The 22,219-nt window shown below is 42.0% G+C and overlaps 1 protein-coding gene across 1 annotated transcript in view; it reads left to right on the top strand.

Moving 5' to 3' along the window:
• Positions 1–22,219, top strand: part of LOC143768174 (uncharacterized) — a 62,009-nt gene that overhangs the window by 957 nt on the left and 38,833 nt on the right. Inside the window, exons 2-6 of the mRNA XM_077256864.1 lie at positions 14–193; positions 280–403; positions 485–582; positions 781–871; positions 15,635–16,607. Coding sequence (XP_077112979.1) covers positions 14–193; positions 280–403; positions 485–582; positions 781–871; positions 15,635–16,607 — 1,466 coding nt within the window. The remainder of the gene's footprint in view (positions 1–13; positions 194–279; positions 404–484; positions 583–780; positions 872–15,634; positions 16,608–22,219) is intronic.

Here is a 22,219-nt window from a genome sequence, read left to right as displayed (position 1 = left end):
TCTCCATAACCAGGATTACACAGTAGTGAAGAAGACCTCTAATGAGCGATGTCAGGCCCCTGTGTCTGAGGGATGGGGAAGACCCCTGAGCCCAATCACAGGGCCTCCACCTCACCCCCTGATACATGAGGACATCAATGACCAGAAGATCCTAGAACTCACCTACAAGATGATAGAGCTGCTGACTGGAGAGGTGACACTGCTGGGAATGCTGGGAAATTATTATACAGTAACGCTATGAAGGGATCGGGGGGATGACAATATCATTGTATGTGTCAGGTGCCTATAAGGTGTCAGGATGTCACCGTCTATTTCTCCATGGAGGAGTGGGAGTATTTAGAAGAACACAAGGATCTGTACAAGGATGTCATAATGGAGGTTCCCCAGCCCCTCACATCACCAGGTAATACAGGACTAAATACATACGGCCTATAATTATCTGAATGTAAAGAATTAATTGAGTCCCTGTTTGTGTTTCCTCCAGTTCTATCCAGTAAGAGGACAACACCAGAGAGATGTCCCCGTCCTCTTCTTCCACAGAACTGTAAACAAGAAAATCCCAATGTTCCTCAGGATCATCAGGTAGATGGAGAGAAGGTGTCATGATATCTCCCCTATGATGTGTAGATGGCAGTGAAGGTCTTGTGCTCAGTCTTGTTGTATCCACCAGTATTATATGTTTTATACTTGTGTAATGAGAACGGTGGAGATGGTAGGATTAGAGCTGATCATAGATGTGACTTCTCCATCTCTCTGTGACTTTTACAATATTTGTTTCAGGGTGAAGATCTGACCCATATTACTACTACAGAAACATATGTGAGGGGTGATGAGGGGTGCAATGAGGAGATTCCTTCAGATAATCGCCCAGGTGAGTCGTAACCACTAGATGCAGAGAAGATACAGAGTCTCCTCAGTCACTGGTTGGTACTACTATGTGTTAATTGTTGTGAGCTCTGTGGTCTTTTAGGTTTTTCAGCCTTCGATTCACCATTTTTGCCAAAATACTGTGAATAAGTATAACGGAAGATATTATATTGTTTTATACAATAAAATATGGATAGAAAAATACAGATGAAATTTGCGTGTAAAGAACATGTAGCAGATTAGTCCACCTGAACTAGCCATTTTTTTTCATTCTTTTCTATGGCTATCAAGCTAAAAAAGCTGTATCAATGGCTGAAGCAAAAGTTTTTATAAAATATAATATAACCGCACTGGGCGCTGTAGGGAATTGCCGGTTTCTGAGTCAGGACCAGAGGGTAAGTAGGAGTTATACACACTCCTGCCCAGTGGGTACGGCCTCGCTTCATACACTTGTATGGAGTGAGTAAAACAGAAACATATGAGCCGTGCACACAATGAACAGGCCTGTAAGGACACCGTTCACACCACCAGAAGACAAACCACACAAAAAAGGCACAGTAAAACCAAAAAAATACTCTTTTGCAAAAAAATATAAACAGCAAGTGCCAATAAAAAGATGGAAAAACACAGAGTATTTGGTTAATACGGTTTTTTTTTGCAAAAAATGTATATTAAGCCGCTCTAACAAACGGCTCACAAGGAGGGGTTTGTCTCCTGGTGGTGTGAACAGTGTCCCTACAGGCCTGTTCACTGTGTGCATGGCTCATGTGTTTTTGGTTTAATCTATTGTTTTCTACAAGACTAGGGAGTAGGGTTGAGCGACTTTTACTTTTTTAGGATCGAGTCGGGTTTTGCGAAACCCGACTTTGTCAAAAGTCGAGTGAAATCGGCCGAAACACGCAAGTCAATGGGGAATCAAAGTCTCTCTCTCTCTCTCTCTCTCCCTCTCCCTCTCTCCTAGCGCGGCCGGAAATGCTCGCACTGCTGACCCCCGTCACATGATCGGGGGTCATCGATGCATTGCCATAACAACCAGAGGTCTCCTTGAGACCTCTATGGTTGTTGATGGCCGATTGCTTTGAGCGCCACCCTGCGGTCGGCGTTCAAAGCAACCCTGCATTTCTGCTACATAGAGGTGATCTGTGCTTCACCTCTATGTAGCAGAGGCGATTGAGTTGTGCATGCTTCTAGACTCCTATAGAGGCTATTGAAGCATGCCAAAATAAAAAAAAAAAAAAAGTTTAAAAATATAAAAAAATATATAAAAGTTCAAATCACCCCCGTTTCGCCCCAATCAAAATCAAACCTACACATATTTGGTATCGCCGAGTTCACAATCGCCCGATCTATCAATAAAAACAAAGGATTAACCTGATCGCTAAATGGCATAGCGATTAAAAAAAATCAAAACGCCAAATTACGTTTTTTTTTGTCGCCACAACATTGCATTAAAAGGCAATAACGGGCGATCAAAAGAACGTAGCTCGGCATGCAAAAAATAAGCCCTCACCCGACCCCAGATCACGAAAATTGGAGACGCTACGGGTATTGGAAAATGGCACTTTTTTTTTTTTAAAAGCAAACTTTGGAATTTTTTTTTTTACCACATACCATATATACTCGAGTATAAGCCGAGATTTTCAGCCCAAATTTTTGGGCTGAAAGTGCCCCTCTTGGCTTATACTCGAGTCATGATCGGTGGTGGGGTCGGCGGGTGAGGACTGTCATATACTCACCTAGTTCCGGCGTTCCTGTCGCTCCCCCTGCCCGTTCCACGGTCTTCGGTGCCGCAGCTCTTCCCCTGGTCAGCGGTCACGTGGGACCGCTCATTAGAGAAATGAATATGGACTCCACTCCCATAGGGGCGGAGCCGCCTATTCATTTCTCTAATGACGGTAACGGTGACCGCTGATAGAGGAAGAGGCTGCGGCACCGAAGACCATCTGTCCGGGGGAAGGAGCGGGACGCCAGGAGCAGGTAAGTATTACATATTCACCTGTCCGCGTTCCACACGCCGGGCGCCGCGCCATCTTCCCGGCCTCTCTCCGCTCTGACTGTGCAGGTCAGAGGGCGCGATGACGCATATAGTGTGCGCGCCGCCCTCTGCCTGATCACCAGTCAGTGCAGAGAGACGCCGGGACGGGACGCCGAGGAGCTGCAAGCAAGAGAGGTGAGTATGTGTTTTTTGTTTTTTTTATTGCAGCAGCAGCAGCGTTATATATGGCACAGATTTATATGGAGCATCTATGGGGCAACGGTGCAGAGCATTGTATATATGGCACAGATTTATGTGGAGTATCTATGGGGCAACGGTGCAGAGCACTGTATATATGGCACAGATTTATGTGGAGTATCTATGGGGCAACGGTGCAGAGCATTGTATATATGGCACAGCTATCTATGGGGCCATAATCAAAGGTGCAGAGCATTCTATATGGCACAGCTATCTATGGGGCCATAATCAAAGGTGCAGAGCATTGTATATGGCACAGCTATCTATGGGGCCATAATAAAAGGTGCAGAGCATTTTATATGGCACAGCTTTCTATGGGGCCATAATCAAAGGTGCAGAGCATTGTATATGGCACAGCTTTCTATGGGGCCATAATAAAAGGTGCAGAGCATTTTATATGGCACAGCTTTCTATGGGGCCATAATCAAAGGTGCAGAGCATTGTATATGGCACAGCTTTCTATGGAGCATCTATGGGGCCATAATGAACGGTGCAGAGCATTATATATGGCACAGCTTTATGTGGAGCGCCTATGGGGCCATAATGAACGGTGCAGAGCATTACATATAGCACAGCTTTATGTGGAGCATCTATGGGGCCATAATGAACGGTATGGAGTATCTATTTTTAATTTTGAAATTCACCGATACCTGCTGCATTTTCCACCCTAGGCTTATACTCGAGTCAATAAGTTTTCCCAGTTTTTTGTGGCAAAATTAGGGGGGTCGGCTTATACTCGGGTCGGCTTATACTCGAGTATATACGGTAGATAAAAGAGAACCTAGACATGTTTGGTGTCTATGAACTCGTACTGACCTGGAGAATCATAACAACAGGTTAGTTTTAGCATTTGGTGAACCTAGCAAAAAAGCCAAACAAAAAACAAGTGTGAGATTGCACTTTTTTGCAATTTCATCACACTTGGAATTGTTTTCCCGTTTTCTGTTACACGGCATGGTAAAATCAATGGTATCATTCAAAAGTACAATTTGTCCCGCAAAAAATAAGCCCTCACATGGCCATATTGGGGTCATTCCATGTCAAGTGAACCAATGATTTTTACCACTATATTTTTAATTCTTTTGAGATTTTGTTATTTGGTAATAGTGTGTCAGAGAATGCAAAATGTGAAGAAGAAAAAAATTCTAGATTTTTTTTTTTATTTTTTATTGATTTTCAAAGTTCGGAAAAAGTGCGAATTTCGGTGTTGCCTGCCTTTACATTTCTCCCCATAACTCAGGCTAGAAAAGAGATAGAGAAACAAAATAAACACCATTCTACTCAGAAATGTACAGGCTTTCACCAGATATGTCACAAGAGTAACTTTGATAATATTTTACCTATGCGAACGCAAGCGCAAAACTTTAAAACGCATTTCCGAAAAAAACGTTTAATTTAAAAATTTCAAAAACTGCACATGTGCCTGTTATGCTCCTATTCACATCTGTACCAAAACACAAGATGGGATCATGATGGGATCATATTTTAAAAAATAAAACTATTAGTGTCAGTTCAAAAATCTTGATTTCATATCTGCTCAGCTTGTGGTCTAACAGTGTGAGGTCTAGATTTACCAAATAATCCATGATTGCTAGATATTCCGGTATTATTTTATTATGTTAGAGCTTAGAAGCAGGAGAGGACAGAGGAGAAGCTTTGTTAGAGCTGAGGATGACCAGAGGTAGACGGTGACTGCAGAGCAGATGACAGGCCGGCAGCTCCAGCCTCCACAGACCATATTCGCACCAAATCTTATCACCCAGGCAACTCCTCAAATGGAGGGAGAAAAATACTCTTACCATCCAGTTCATGTATTGTACAAACCAGGACTATGGGGAGGAGGAGGAGAGATTGTTATATCGGTTACAGGAAGCAGAACCCATCACAGAGACTCAGCAATACCGGACTGTCATCCCATGTAGTGGAAATAAAGACAGTGACGTCCATGACGTGGTAGAAGGCGGCACAAGATTGGCAATGGATGACAACAGGTGATGTGACCTGTGAATATGGTCAGCGCTGACGGCTACTGGACTCTCCAAAGATTGTGAAAATGAAGACGTAGAAGTGACTTTTCTGCACCTTCTGGTCCAGCGCCGTCCTTTGTGTATCCAAGAAAATCAGACATTGTAAAAGTGAACAAAAATCAGATATAACTCAGGTGGAGCCGAGCACCATGACAGCCGCACATACTCTGACACAGAAGGAAACGGCCATTGCTAGTGAGCGCTTATGGACAAGATGACATTTCACCCACTAGAAGGGACACATTGATGATAAAAGGCCAGTGTAAAAACCTACTATTAATTGTTTGATTAGTTCATATTTTATAGTACGAGGATTTAACTACTGGACTATTCTTCTTAAACACTTCAGAAATGACATGTTTAGTGATATAGTAGAAAAAAAATCGTTCCATGTATAAATAGGTGGTAGAAATATTGGCTCTTTTAATCTTGTTTTTAACATATAATTAGGATCAGACTGTATTTAGAAAACCACACTTGAGGATGTGATCACCTTTTATCTTTTGGCTTGTTTAATGAATTCAGGTTGAAAATGCTGAGCAAGTTATGATGATTAAGGCTACTTTCACACTGGCGTTTTTTGTCCTCCGTCGCAATGCGTCGTTTTGGTTAAAAAACACATCCTGCAAAAGTGCTTGCAGGATGCGTTTTTTTCTCCATAGACTAACATTGGCGACGCAGTGTGACGCATTGACACACGTCGCAACCGTCGTGCGACGGTTGCATCGTGTTGTGGCGGACTGTCAGCAGCAAAAAACGTTGCTTGCAACGTTTTTTGGTACGTCGGGAACGTCTTTTCCGACCGCGCATGCGCGGCCGGAACTCCGCCCCCTCCTCCCCGCACCTCACAATGGGGCAGCGGATGCGCTGAAAATCTGCATCCACTGCACCCGTTGTGCAGCGCTAACAACGCTAGCGTTGGTACGTCGGCCCGACGCACTGCGACGGGCCGAGTACGACGCTAGTGTGAAAGTAGCCTAAGATGCATTTATTCTGGCACTTTGTTTTTTGTGTTTCTTTATTGTTACATATAAATGTTGAATGCAGTAAGTTGTAATTTGAAAAGAAAAAAGGAAGAAACTCACACAAACATAAAATCAGATGATTCAAGGCTTAAAAAAAAATACAAATGTGATAGATCCCAAGTTGAATCCCTGTACAAATGTAAACAAGGACACAAGTAACACACATGCATGTTTTCACAATTTTAAAACATACGTTTTTTTCAGAATTGCGCATCAAAATTTTTAATTTGATTTCTCCAAAACAAAATATAACGAAACATAGTCTTGTGACATATCAAATGAAAGCCGGTACCGTTCTGAGAAAAATGATGCCTCTCCCACCTCTATATCTTAATTCTAGCCCGAGATATGATAAAAAATGTAATGCCATACCAGGCCAAAATCCATGCTTTTTCAAAACTTTAAAAATCTGTAAAAAATTAACTGATGAAGAAAAAAATTCTAAACTTTTAATTTGTAATTAACTAAAGTTGTACTTCATAAAAACAAAAAATAAAAAAAATCTAAAGACGTAAGGTAAAAAAAATATTCATATTTGGATCACTTGATATGGAATGACCCATTGACGGAAAAATAAAGTTATGGCTCTGGGAAGGAGGGGAGCGAAAAACGAAATCGGAAAAATGGAAAAAGCTTCGGGGTGAAGGATTTAAATACATCAAATAGGGATTACATACATTAGTTAGGACTGCTCTAATACGGGTATACCTTGACGTTTGGTAGAGTGGCTTAATATACATTTTTTGCAAAAAACATATTAACCAAATACCCTGTGTTTTTCCATCTTTTTATTAGCACTTGCTGTTTACTTTATATTTTTTTGCAACAGAGTGTTTTATTGTTTTACTGTGCCTTATTTTTTTACTGTGGTTTGTATGGAGTGAGGCTGCACCCACTGGACGGCTGCGTCACTAGATGGGGCATGGCCTCATTGAATACAAGTGCATGGAGCAAGTCCGCGTCCACTAGACGGCGTCTGCCTCCAGTCCTGGCTCAGAAACTGGCTAATCCCCACAGCGCGCGCAATGTGTACACGGGGGAATTCATAAGTTTGCAGTCACACAGTGTGACGACAGACTTATCGAGTTGTACCGTACAATCCCTTTTAACTGAAAATGTCTCCATGAGAACCTCACATAATTGGTATAGCAGCTATTATTGGAGTTTGGATCATATACAGCAGTTTATAGTCCTTGTGCACAATATCGCTTTTTTTTTTTTTTTTCTCTTGATACCGTATATAGTTTATATACTCGAGTATAAGCCGAGATTTTCAGCCCACTTTTTTGGGCTGAAAGTGACCCTTTCGGCTTATACTCGAGTCATTGTCAGCGAGTCATTGTCTGTGGGGGGGGTCGTCAGGGGAGCAGCGCGGTGACATACTCACCTGCTCCTGGCGTGGTCCCTGCATGTCCGAGGGTCTCCGGGCAGCTCTTCCTGTGTTCAGCGGTCACGTGGTACTGCTCATTACAGTAATGAATATGCACGCATATTCATTCCTGTAATGAGCGGTACGTGACCGCTGAACACAGGAAGATGCCGCCGGCTCCCGGAGACCATCTGACAGTGAGACACTGCCAGGGACCGTGCCGGGAGCAGGTGAGTATATCGGGGGAGGTGAGCAGTCCGCGATAGCCACCTTCCTCATTTCACCGCAAGCACGCCGCTCTGTCTTCCATCCTGTGCACTTACTGTTCAGGTCAGAGGGCGCGATGACACGATTAGTGTGCGTGCCGCCCTCTGCCTGAACTCAGTGCAGAGAATGGAAGACAGAGCAGCGCGCAGCGATGGAACGAGGAAGGTGACTATCGCAAGTGCCGGGGGCCTGAGCGAAGAGAGGGGAGTATGTGATTTTTTTTTTATTTTAATCGAAGCAACAGCATATGGGGCAAATGTCTGTGTGGAGTATCTTATGGGGCTATAATGTATGGAGCATCGTATGGGGCCACAGTGTATGGAGCATCTTATGGGGCCACAATGTATGGAGCATGGTATGGGGCCACAATGTATAGAGCATCTTATGGGACCACAATGTATGGAGCATCGTATGGGGCCGCAATGTATGGAGCATCGTATGGGGCCGCAATGTATGGAGCATCGTATGGGGCCGCAATGTATGGAGCATCGTATGGGGCCACAATGTATGGAGCATCTCATCGGGCCACAATGTATGGAGCATCATATGGGGCCACGATGTGTGGAGCATCTCATGGGGCCATAATGTGTGGAGCATCTCATGGGGCCATAATGTGTGGAGCATCTCATGGAGCCATAATGTGTGGAGCATCTTATGGGGCCATCAACCTTTATGCAGCGTTATATGGGGCAAATGTTTCTATGGAGCATCTTATGGGGCCATTATTAACCTTTGTGCAGGATTATATGGGGCATTTTAATATGGAGCATCTTATGGGGCCCATCATGAACTGTATGGAGCATTATATACGTAATATCACTCGGCAGTGTCAGACTGGGGTGCCAAGGGTCCATCAGTAACATTGACTTTAGGGGGGAGCATTTTTTACCTGCATACAAATATTACACTGTCCTCAATCACAAATTTACCTATATCTCTATATAATAATAAACTGGGTAGTGTGGTTAAAGAATGATCAGATGCTGCTTTTTTTCTGTACAGAGGGAATCAAGTGAACTATGCCAAGTATTGCCCATACAGCGGGGTTGGGGGCCCAGCACTGCACAGGTGCCCACCGGGGGATTCCCCTGTTACCCTATGGGCCAGTCCACACCTGTCACTCGGCCATATGATGTCCAAGAAAATCTCTTAACCCTCAGACCCGCCATGCATTTTTTTTTTTATACATATTCATTGGTATTATGTGATATTTCAGCATTTCAAGATTTCTGTTCTGTTCTAAGCTGAATTATTATACACTGCTCAAAAAAATAAAGGGAACACTTAAACAATAGAATATAGCTCCAAGTAAGTCAAATTTCTGTGAAATCAAACTGTCCACTTAGGAAGCAACACTGTTTGACAATCAATTTCACATGCTGTTGTGCAAATGGAGTAGACAACAGATGGAAATTTTTGGCAATTATCAAGACACCCTCAATAATGGAGTGGTTCTGCAGGTGGGGACCACAGACCACATCTCAGTACCAATGCTTTCTGACTGATGTTTTGGTCACTTTTGAATGTTGGTTGTGCTTTCACACTTGTGGTAGCATGAGACGGACTCTACAACCCACACAAGTGGCTCAGGTAGTGCAGCTCATCCAGGATGGCACATTAATGCGAGTTGTGGCAAGAAGGTTTGCTGTGTCTGTCAGCGTAGTGTCCAGAGGCTGGAGGCACTACCAGGAGACAGACAAGTACACCAGGAGACGTGGAGGAGGCCGTAGGAGGGCAACAACCCAGCAGCAGGACAGCCACCTTAGCCTTTGTGCAAGGAGGAACAGGAAAAGCACTGCCAGAGCCCTTCAAAATGACCTCCAGCAGGCCAAAAATGTGCGTGTGTCTGCACAAACGGTTAGAACCCGACTCCATGAGGATGGTCTGAGTGCCCGAGTCCCACAGATGGGGGTTGTGCTCACAGCCCAACACCGTGCAGGACGCTTGGCATTTGCCACAGAACACCATGATTAACAAATTCGCCACTGGTGCCCTGTGCTCTTTACAGATGAAAGCATGAATCTGATTGAACACATCTGGGACATCATGTCCCGCACCATCCACCAACATCATGTTGCACCACAGACTGTCCGGGAATTGGTGGATGCTTTTTTTCAGGTCTGGGAGGAGATCCCTCAGGAGACCATCCGCCGCCTCATCAGGAGCATGCCCAGGCGTTGTAGAGAGATCATACAGGCACGTGGAGGCCACACACACTACTAAGCATCATTTCCTTGTCTTGAGGCATTTCCACTGAAGTTGGATCAGCCTGTAACTTCATTTTCCACTTTGATTTTGAGCATCATTCTAACTCCAGTCCTCTATGGGATATTAGTTGTGGTTTACTTTAAGTTTTAGGTTTTATTGGTCTCAACACATTCCACTATGTAATGAATAAAGATTTACAACTGGAATATTTCATTGTGATATCTAGGATGTGGGACTTTAGTGTTCTCTTTATTTTTTGAGCAGTGTATAAACCCAAAAGAATATTCATTCATATTCAACACATAAGGCAAAATGACACAAAATACCATAATAAAACGAGGGAATTTTATTAAAATAATTTAAAATCATTTGATTGGGTACACATTTATGGATTTTTATGTATATATACCCTTATTTTTTAATAATGTTTAACCCAAGCACTTTATTTATATATGAATTTTCTATGGTTCACATCATATTTCATTGAGTATCATTTAAATTAGGGTTATATTCACTTATTTAATTAATTTTTCACATATATACCAGCCACTATTTATAAGGAAAAGGAAATTTTTATATATTTTATTTATTTTACATACATACATGTTTATTAAATTATTTAGTTTCTTTTATATTCTTGATTTTAAATTATTTAATAAAATTCCCTCGTTTTATTATGGTATTTTGTGTCATTTTGCCTTATGTGTTAATAAAGTGATATAATTAAAGGGAATCTGTCACCCCATTTTTCGCCTATAAGCTAAGGCCTTTGCCATTAGGGGCTTTCTGTAATGTTGTAGATAACCCCCCCCCCCCCCGATGTAACCTGAAAGATAAGAAAAACAAGTTAGATTATACTCACCCAGGTGCGGTCCCGGTTCGGGTCCGATGGGCGCAGGCATACTGATTTGCCCTGTTGAGGGCAGCGTAAAGTACTGCAGTGTGCAGGCGTCAGGCCTCTCTGACCTTAGTATAATCTAACTTGTAATCTGAAAGATAAGAAAAACATCGGGGGCTTATCTACAGCATTACAGAATGCTGTCGATAAGCCCCTGATGGCAGTGGCCTTAGCTTATAGGCGAAAAATGGGTGACAGATTCCCGTTAACTCATTATTTGTTTAATGAATATTCTTTTGGGTTTATATTTATGATTTATTGATTTATGATTCATTAATTTTATATTTATTGGATATTTATTTTTGGGTATTTCTTTTCTAAATAGGATTTTGAATTATTATATAGCTTTTAATCATGTATTTTGCCATGGTTTTAACCCCTTAATCCCATATGATGTACTATCCTGTCGAGGTGACCTGGGACTTAATTCCCAGTGACGGGATAGTACGTCATAGGCGATCGGCCGCGCTCATGTGGGGAGCACGGCCGATCTTTGCCGGGTGTCAGCTGACTATCGCAGCTGACATCCGGCACTATGTCTGGTACATTGACCCCCGGAACACTGCGATCAAACATGATCGCAGCATAGGGAAGCATCGCGCAGGGAGGGGGCTCCCTGCGTGCTTCCCTGAGGCCCACGGAGCAACGCGATGTGATCGCGTTGCTCCGAGGGTCTCCTACCTCCTCCTCCCTGCAGGCCCGGATCCAAAATGGCTGCGGGGGGCCTTCCGGGTCCTGCAGGTAGGTAGCTTTCAAGCGCCTGCTCAGAGCAGGCGCTGGTAAGCCAGGAGCACTGCCTGTCAGATCGCTGATCTGACACAGTGCACAGCAAAGTGTCAGATCAGCGATCTGTCACTATATTGTGATGTCCCCCCGAGGCAATGTTATAAAGTGAAAAAAAATAATATTCAAGTGTAACCTATAAAATTGTCCCACTAGTTAACACCTTCAGTGAACACCGTAAAAAAACAAACAAAAAAAAACTATGCTTTATTATCATATCTCCAAACAAAAAATGGAATAACGCGATCAAAAAGGTGGATATAAATAACCATGGTACCGCTGAAACGTCATCTTGTCCCGCAAAAAACGAGCCGCCATATAGCGTAATCACCAAAAAAAAAGAAAAAAGTTATAGTCCTCAGAATAAAGCAATGCAAAAATAATTATTTTTTCTATACAAAATAGTTTTTATAAAAGTGCCAAAACATAAAAAAAGATATAAATGAGGTATCGTTTAATTTTTCTGACCCAAAGAATAAAACTGCTTTATCAATTTTACCAAACGTGGAATGGTATAAGCGCCCCCCTAAAAAAAATTCTTGAATAGCTGGTTTTTGTTCATTCTACCTCACAAAAATCTGAATTAAATGCGATCTAAAAAGTCACGTGCCCAAAAATGATACCAATAAAAACGTCAACTCGTCCCACAAAAAACAAGACCTCACACGACTCTGTGGACCAAAATATGGGAAAATTATAGCTCTCAAAATGTGGAGACACAAAAACTATTTTTTGCAATAAAAGCGTCTTTTAGTGTGTGACGGCTGCCAATCATAAAAATCCACTAAACAAACCCGCTATAAAAGTAAATCAAACCCCCCTTCATCACCCCCTTATTTAGGGAAAAATAATACAATTTTAAAACATGTATTTATTTTCATTTTCCCACTAGGGTTAGGGTTGGGGCTAAAGTTGGATTACATTTACGGTTGGGATTAGGGTTGGGATTAGGGTTAGGATTGTGGTTAGGGTTATGGTTGGGATTAGGGTTAGGGGTGTGTTTGGGTTACGGTTTCAGTTAGAATTGGGGGGATTCCAAACAGTGCTCCTTCCCTTCCGAGCTCTCCCGTGCGCCCAAACAGTGGTTCCCCCCCCCCACCCCCCACATATGGGGTATCAGCGTATTCAGGACAAATTTAACAACAACTTTTGGGGTCCAATTTCTCCTGTTACCCTTGGGAAAATACAAAACTGGGGCTAAAAAATAATTTCTCTATCCCCATGATGGCACCACGGAGAGAGGGGTCCGCCCCCAGGGACAGGAAACCTACAGGTGAAAAAGGGCGTACCTCTCTCCCACATCAGTTGGTTTCCTGTCCCTGACGGGGAACCTACAGCACGTACCTGAAGGATCTTCGTGGGATTCCAGGGGCTGGTACAGTCGACTTCATGACAGGGGGCGCCCTGTTACGGCTGGATCAAGCGGTTTTTTCCCCTCTTTTTTCTCCCTTGCCTGAAGCACCACCACAGGGGTCGGCGGGCCTCATGGGTGAGTGGAGGGAAGGCAGTGAAAGGGTCAAGACCTGTTCCTTTGCATAATGCCCCTCCATGGGATCTAAACCTTGTTCTAAACGCGCTAACCAAATCTCCCTTTGAACCCCTGGCAGACGCACCCCTAAAGATTCTATCTTTAAAAACAACACTCCTAGTGGCCCTAACCTCAGCCCGCCGCGTTAGTGACATACAAGCATTGTCCGCGTGTCCTCCCTTCACTCAAATTCTCGAGGACAGAGTCATTCTAAAAACAGACCCGGCTTACCTCCCAAAAATCGCGTCACAATTTCACAGGACACAAGAGATCTCCCTGCCCTCATTCTGTCCCAACCCCAAGAATGAGGGAGAAAAAACACTACATACCCTTGACGTTAGAAGGTGCCTACTCCAATACTTGTCAGCCACTAGGGAGTGCAGGAAGGATAGGGCTTTGTTTGTCTGCTTCCAGGGTCCACGGAAAGGACAGAAAGCGTCAAAAGCTACGCTAGCGAGGTGGATAAGAGATGCCATCGCCTTGTCCTACTCATCCAGCGGGGCGGCCATCCCGGAGAATATAAAAGCGCACTCGACCAGAGCAGTAGCATCATCCTGGGCGGAAAGAGCTGGCGCTTCAATTCAACAGATATGTAGAGCGGCCACTTGGTCTTCCCAGTCTACATTTTTCAAACACTACCGCTTAGACTTGACCTCCTCTGATCTCACCTTTGGTCGAAGGGTTCTAGAGGCAGTGGTCCCTCCCTAAAAAGTTACAATCTATGTAAATCTCTCCGTGGTGCCATCATGGGGATAGAGAAAATTGTAGTTACTTACCGATAACGGTATTTCTCTGATCCCATGATGGCACCCGTATATTCCCTCCCTTTTTCACACACAGGTGTGCACATAATAATAATATTGATAATTAGTTTAGTCACGGTGCCTCTGTTAAGTTAAAATTGTTAAGCTTAATTTGTGTAAATATTAAGTTGCAGCTGAAGTTCTGTATAAGGCTCTGTAAACCAACTGATGTGGGAGAGAGGTACGCCCTTTTTCACCTGTAGGTTTCCTGTCCCTGGGGGCGGACCCCTCTCTCCGTGGTGCCATCATGGGATCAGAGAAATACCGTTATCGGTAAGTAACTACAATTTTTTGTGGAAAAAAATAATAATTTTTATTTTCACGGCTCTGCTTTATAAACTGTAGTGAAACACTTGGGGGTTCAAAGTTTTCATTACACATCTAGATAAGTTCCTTAGGGGGTCTTCTTTCCAAAATGGTGTCACTCGTGGGGGGTTTCAATGTTTAGGCACATCAGGGGCTCTCCAAACGCGACATGGTGTCCTATCTCCATTCCAGTCAATTTTGCATTGAAAAGTCAAATGGCGCTCCTTCCCTCCCTCTGCCATGCACCCAAACAGTGTTTTACCCCCATATATGGGGTATCAGCCTACTCAGGATAAATTTTACAACAAATTTTGGGGCCCAATTTCTTCTGTTACCCTTGGGAAAATAAAAAATTGAGGGCGAAAATATCATTTTTGTGAAACAATATGATTTTTTATTTTTACGGCTCTACATTATAAACTTCTGTGAAGCATTTGGTGGGTCAAAGTGCTCCCACACATCTAGATAAGTTCCTTTGGGAGTCTACTTTCCAAAATGGTGTCACTTGTGGGGGTTTCAATGATTAGGCACGTCAGGGGTCTCCAAGCGCGACATGGCGTCTCATCTCAATTCCAGTCAATTTTGCATTGAACAGTCAATTGGCGCTCCTTCCGAGCTCTGCCATGCGCTCAAACAGTGGTTTACCCCCACATATAGGGTATCCGCGTACTCAGGACAAATTTTACAACAACTTTTTGTGTCCAATTTCTCCTCTTACCCTTGGTAAAATAAAACAAGTTGGAGCTAAAGTAAATTTTTGGTGAAAAAAAGTTGAATGTTCATTTTTGTTAAACATTCCAAAAATTCCTGTGAAACACCTGAAGGGTTAATAAACTTCTTGAATGTGGTTTTGAGCACCTTGAAATGTGCAGTTCTTAGAATGGTGTCACACTTGGCTATTTTCTATCATATAGACCCCTCAAAGTGACTTCAAATGTGATGTGGTCCCCCCCCCAAAAAATGGTGTTGTAAAAATGAGGAATTGCTGGTTAACTTTTAACCCTTATAACTCCCTAACAAAAAAAAATATTTGGTTCCAAAATTGTGCTGATGTAAAGTAGACATGTAGGAAATGTTACTTATTAAGTATTTTGTGTGACATATCTCTGTGATTTAAGGGCATAAAAATTGAAAGTTGGAAAATTGCGAAATTTACCTAGTGTTTTACCATGAGACTGTGTTTGTCACCCATTTTTCTACCTTTTATTGAATTTGAATTTTGCTACCAGCCCTGCAATTGGAATGGAAATGTTTATACAGAAGTATTATAAAATTTTAAGATTGTATTCTACAAAAATAAAAATGTGTTTGCTTTTCTAGGTGACTGTATGAGAAGCTCAAAGGAACTAGAGATATCTTCAGATTTTAAAGCAGATGTTTGTGGTATCACACAAAATATATATGACGCACCTGCCAGTATCCCAGATACACCATCAGCTGTTCTCAGCCCAGATCTATCATCTGCTCTGTTTCAACATGTGCTGTCTTCTGATTTATTACAGACTAAGATAATTAAAAATAACAAAATAGAGGTTGAAGATATAAATACACATGAAATGATTCACAAAGAGAAGAAGCCGTTCTCATGCTCAGAATGTGGAGCACGTTTTATCTATCAATCGAAACTTATTGAACATGAAAGAAGTCACACTGGGGAGAAGCCGTTTTCTTGCTTAGAATGTGGGAAATGTTTTATGCGAAAATCAAATCTTGTTGTACATCAGAAACGTCACACAGAAGGAAAGCCATATCAATGTTTAGAATGTGGGAAACATTTTTCTTATAAAGTAAGTCTTGTTGACCATCAAAAAACTCACACAGGGGAGAAGCCATTTTCATGTTCAGAATGTGGTAAAAGATTTATAAAGAAGACATATCTTACTATACATCAGAGAACACACACAGGGGAGAAGCCTTTCTTATGCACAGAATGTGGAAAGTGTTTTAAGCAAAAATCACTTCTTGCTAGACATCAGAAAAGTCACACAGGAGAGAAGCCATTTTCATGTTTAGAATGTGGGAAATGTTTTTCTTGGAATTCAAGTCTTGTTAATCATCAAAAAACTCACACAGGAGAGAAGCCATTTTCCTGTTTAGAATGTGGGAAATGTTTTTCTTGGAGAACAAGTCTTGTTGATCATCAAAAAATTCACACAGGGGAGAAACCATTTTCATGTTCAGAATGTGGGAAATTCTTTACGCAAAAGTCTGGTCTTCTTAGACACCAGAGAATTCACCCAGGGAAAAGCCATTCTGATTCTCAGAATTTAAGACGTGTTTTAACCATCAAATGATATCTTGCTAGGCACAATTTTGCTTAGAATACAGAAACTTTCAAACAAGGGATTCTCCATTTTCATTTCCTGTTTGTGGTAAATGTTTTCTGCCTAAAAAAATTGTTAATTGAGAGAAAATTTGAGAGTCCTTACTGGTTGATACCATCTTTTTAGTTAGTCATTAAAATGAGAGAAAACAGTTGTGGTAGTAAATATTGGAGCAGTTCATAGATTCCCAAATCTATGAAGCATCATTGTCAGAAGCTCTCTGTCCTCTTCAACATCTACAGAAATACATCAATTAAGAAATGTTCTCAGACAATTTGGGGGCATCACAACCCTGGACAAGACCTCAATCAGAGGACAATAAAACTTTCACACTTCTTATCTATCTATTAACTGCTCCAATATTTACTGCTACAACTGTTTTCTCCCTGTCCCACATTGATCATTCTGTTTCATGTCACTTGTCTTATTTAGTGCATTATTCCTGTGCCCTGAAGTATATAAATATGTGACTCTTCAGATTTTGTATTACACTATGCCTGATGAAGAGACCTGAGTAGTCTCGAAAGCTGCTATTTGTTACCATCTCTTCAGTTAACCAGTAAAAAATATCAGCCACTGAGGGCTCTCAAATTAATATTTCTCTATTTATTGGCTAACACTGTGTAAAGATATATTTTTCCTGTTACTAGAGATAAATAATTTGACAATTTAAATGCGTGTTGAATTTTTAGGTATTCACCGAACTAGTTAAGTTTCAAACTCAAGAACACCCTTTATGCGCAAAGCAAATCGCAAAAAGTTTATCTCTATTGAAGGGGATAACTTTCCGTTAGCTGGGTGACCAACTGACGTGGACCCCACCAGTCGTGAGAACTGGAGCTCTAAAGTGTAGCGGCTGAATGGAGCAAATATCGATCATGCGCACTTAATGATCAGTTGGGCACTGTGCTTGGCATTTTCTAGCACTTGCATTATTATTTATTATAGCGCCATTTGTTCCATGATGCTTTACATGTGAAAAGGGGTATACATAATAACAAACAAGTATACATAATTAGTCCTTAAATATTTAGAATAACACATTCATTGATACTAGATAACACAAAGGCCTCTCTAAACAACTATAAAGATAGGCCACAAGAATGTTTTGTTAAAAAATACAAATTTTATTTCAAACCAAAAAACAAAATTAATATTATCATATACACAAAGTTGTACAGTTAAAAAATGCCTCCAATCTAACAAAAGTCCGGTGTATAATCCCTAAAAGAACTGAATCTCACTATGGTGCAATGATATGCTTCAAATATGCCACCTATTGGCTTTTAGACAACGACATAGCAGGCTGAAGTGCACGGTGCTTTATATTGTTATAAATCTATGGCCGTAGCTGATTTTCTATGAAGTGCTCATAGAAGTACTTGGCCCCTAATGTATCTCCAGTACTAAAAGGGCCAAATATAAACATCAATGTTTTTTTGCGGTGATTTGTGCTGCCTCCTTGCCTATGGAATGTAAGTATAATAACAGGAGGTACTGCAGCAAAACAAACCCACATGCGAAAATAACAATGCCTCTGTTTGCACAGCAAAACAAGTCCCGCATGAAATTGCACACCAATAATGCTGAGAGCTATAATATATTTACCAAAAAGTGGGAGACACCGGACCTGTATACCCCTACGCGCGTTTCGATATGTTTTCTTCTTCCGGGGGCGTGTAGTGTTAGAGGGAATGGGAGTGTTTTATGTTAAGTTCCAGCCAATCAGAGTGTCTGCATGTTACGAGCCCACATAATATGGCGGATGTTGTTACACGTAGGGCAGAGGCTGAGAAAGCATTCATACAGATAGGGCTACTTGATCTAATTACGTAAGTATAAGTCTGTCTCCGTTCAGACCGACATTCAGTTTCTAATACAATGATGTTGCGCATAAAATACTGGGTTTCTCTCCTTTATAAATCTTTATTAATTAAGACTATTATAAATATCATAGAAATGAAATCATGTGTTTAAACACTTATAACACTCGGCTATACACTTTCACTACCATATTGGTTGTTTATTTACACCAATATCGGTCACTTCCGGGTCGGCACTATGCACGCTTTATTAAAAATCGTATTTTATGCGCATCATCATTGTATTAGAAACTGAATGTCGGTCTGAACGGAGACAGACTTATACTTACGTAATTAGATCAAGTAGCCCTATCTGTATGAATGCTTTCTCAGCCTCTGCCCTACGTGTAACAACATCCGCCATATTATGTGGGCTCGTAACATGCAGACACTCTGATTGGCTGGAACTTAACATAAAATACTCCCATTCCCTCTAACACTACACGCCCCCGGAAGAAGAAAACATATCGAAACGCGCGTAGGGGTATACAGGTCCGGTGTCTCCCACTTTTTGGTAAATATATTATAGCTCTCAGCATTATTGGTGTGCAATTTCATGCGGGACTTGTTTTGCTGTGCAAACAGAGGCATTGTTATTTTCGCATGTGGGTTTGTTTTGCTGCAGTACCTCCTGTTATTATACTTACATTCCATAGGCAAGGAGGCAGCACAAATCACCGCAAAAAAACATTGATGTTTATATTTGGCCCTTTTAGTACTGGAGATACATTAGGGGCCAAGTACTTCTATGAGCACTTCATAGAAAATCAGCTACGGCCATAGATTTATAACAATATAAAGCACCGTGCACTTCAGCCTGCTATGTCGTTGTCTAAAAGCCAATAGCCACTAGGTGGCATATTTGAAGCATATCATTGCACCATAGTGAGATTCAGTTCTTTTAGGGATTATACACCGGACTTTTGTTAGATTGGAGGCATTTTTTAACTGTACAACTTTGTGTATATGATAATATTAATTTTGTTTTTTGGTTTGAAATAAAATTTGTATTTTTTAACAAAACATTCTTGTGGCCTATCTTTATAGTTGTTTAGAGAGGCCTTTGTGTTATATAATAACAAACAAGTGCAATAATCATGAACAATACAAGTCACCGACTGGTACAGGAGGAGAGAGGACCTGAGGGCCCACAGTCTGAGAATGAGAATACAGTAGGGGAATGGTAAAGCTGGTTGTGCAGCGGTATAGTGCAACAAGAGTTACTGCACGTTGTAGGCTTGTCAGAAGAGGTAGGTCTTCAGGTTCCTTTTGATGATTTCCACGGTAGGACAGAGTCTAAAATGTTGGGGTTCAGAGTTCCAGAGTAGGGGGAATGCACGGGATAAATCTTGTATGCGATTGTGTGAAGAGCAGATAAGAGGTAGTAGAGATGAGCGAATATGTTTGAAAACCGATCGCTGAATGAGCCTTGTTTATACCATATTCGTGACAAATTTGTTTGATCATAAAAGGCTATAAACATAAGGATGAATGACCTCGGGGAGATCAAAGCATCCAACACTGCGGAGACACCATCATGTGTTTCTCAACGCAGTGATCCAGAACACTGCCCCCATCCCTTATGGGAAATATGCAAATGCATGTAGAAAAGCCGCGGAGACACCATCACGTGTTTCTCAATGCAAGCAATGAATTCATCCTTATGTTCATAGCCTTTTCACTAGGCACTGCTCCTAATAGCCAGTTTCCTACTCCACACTGATGAGGGGCAAATACCCCGAAACAGCTGTCTGTGGATGGATACCATGTTTTGGCATAGGTGGTTTTCCTTTATTGGATGCTGCCCTTCCCGTGGTTGTTCCTTCCCGGTGAAAGACCTGGCTATTCATTGCTTGCTTTTTGAGGATGGCATGGTCTCCTTTTGTGATCGAGGCATGTTTAAAGAAAGAGGGAATGACACTAGTTGTTAGTGATAGGTTGAAAAGATGGGTTAGGTTTGTGATGAAGACTAGTGAGGTTTGGGACAGGAATGGGTCAAGTGCACAGGTGGTGAGATGTGATCTGGAGAGATATGATCTCTAATGGTGGAAAAGCTGTTTTTGGAAGAGACGGGTGAATAGTTGTGGGGACTATAGGCTGATGTTTCAAAGTATTCAGCTCCAAGAAGAGGGAGGAGGTGCTGGGGTATGGAGAAGAGAATTGAAAGTGTTGAATAGGTGTTTAAGATTGTGAGGCATGGATGGTATGAGAGATGAGAAGTAGGTTTGTTTTTCAGCAGGGAGTGTGGACTTGAAATTGGTGGGGTACTGTTTGTATGTAATGAAGTGCTTATTGGAGTATGATCTCTTCCATCTCTGCTCAGCAACTCTGGAAACTCGCCTCAATTCTGTAGTCAGGCTGCTGTGCCAGGTTTGCCTGTTGATTCTGCGAGCTTTAGTTTGTGTGAGACAGGTGACCCGATTTGAGAGCTGCAGTTATTGTGGTATATAAAGTGGCAGCAGCATCTGGATCGAGTAAGGAACCTATGTCTGCAAAAGGGAGGAGGGACTCCTAAAATAAGTGTAAATCAATGTGTTTGAGATTCAGGTGAGGGTGTGCAAGTTTGTGAAGGATTGTGCGCTTGGAAAAGGAGAGGGAAGAGAATGTGAGTAGGTTGTGGTCAGACGGGGAGAGGTGAGTTAGGTTAGATAGGGAACAGAGGTGGGTGAAGATGAGGTCCATCTTTGTGATTGGCTGTGGAGGACCACTGAGTGAGGCCAAGGGAAGAAGTAAGTGTTAGAAGCTTAGAGACAGCTGAATGGGAAGTGTCAATAGGAATGTTGAAGTCACCCAAGGTGATAGTGGGGATGTTGGTGGAAAGAAAATGAAGTAGCCAGTAGCAGTAAAGAACAGCCAGTTGGAGGGGAGAGTAGATATGAACAGGATGCACCTCAAAAGAAGAGAGAAACTCATGGTGGCAGTGGAATTGAGCTGAAGGAGAAGTTATCTGACAGGAGAAAACCATCCACCTTATGTGTTGCTGGGGGTGTTAGAAAGCTGTAATGTACCATAAAAAAGTGTAGCTGCAGAGGCTGTGTAAGGCTACAGTGATGCCAAAGAAGGGAAGTTTGTTTTTGATGAAAAGATCATGTATGTATGAAAGTTTGTTGCAGACAATGAGTGTTTCATAGAGCTTCTGTTAGAGGTACTTGGGTAGTAGGTGCTGGGTGAATGGGTATAAAGTTAGAAAGGTTTCAAAAATTTATGATAAATCATGGATAAGAGGTTAAAGTGACTGTGGGGATGTGGTGAGGAGGACCAAGATTTGAAGAGATATCACCGACTGTGAGGAGGAGAGGAAAGCGTGTTGGGAACAGGAGAGGGCATAAGGTGGCTGTGTGTGTTTGGAAATAAAGGAATTTATGTTGAGGAACAAACCTGAGGAGGCAGTGAGATGGATGGGGAGGACGACCAGTTCATTACTAGTTGTACTGATTAGGGGGGTTAGAAAGTGGAGGAATATGGGGGTAAAGGTGGAAACAATGTTTACAGTGACTATGTATCCATTTGTCTTCAGTTCCCTTCTGCTTCCATTCTAGTCTAATTAATTGAAGTACACTTAGATGATTCAGGAGCAGAATAAAGTATATGCATTCAGGTATGAAACAGAGGGGAGAGGCCTGCAGTTATCTTATTCAGTTAATCAAAGCTGAGCCAGATGTAGGATATTGTAGGCAGAGTAAACAAGCAGTGGTAAAGTGGGAAGGTGGTAGTGGGAG

Source organism: Ranitomeya variabilis, chromosome 4, assembly GCF_051348905.1.
Source record: "Ranitomeya variabilis isolate aRanVar5 chromosome 4, aRanVar5.hap1, whole genome shotgun sequence".
Classification (NCBI taxonomy): domain Eukaryota; kingdom Metazoa; phylum Chordata; class Amphibia; order Anura; family Dendrobatidae; genus Ranitomeya; species Ranitomeya variabilis.
This window is presented reverse-complemented; position numbering and strand designations above follow the sequence as displayed.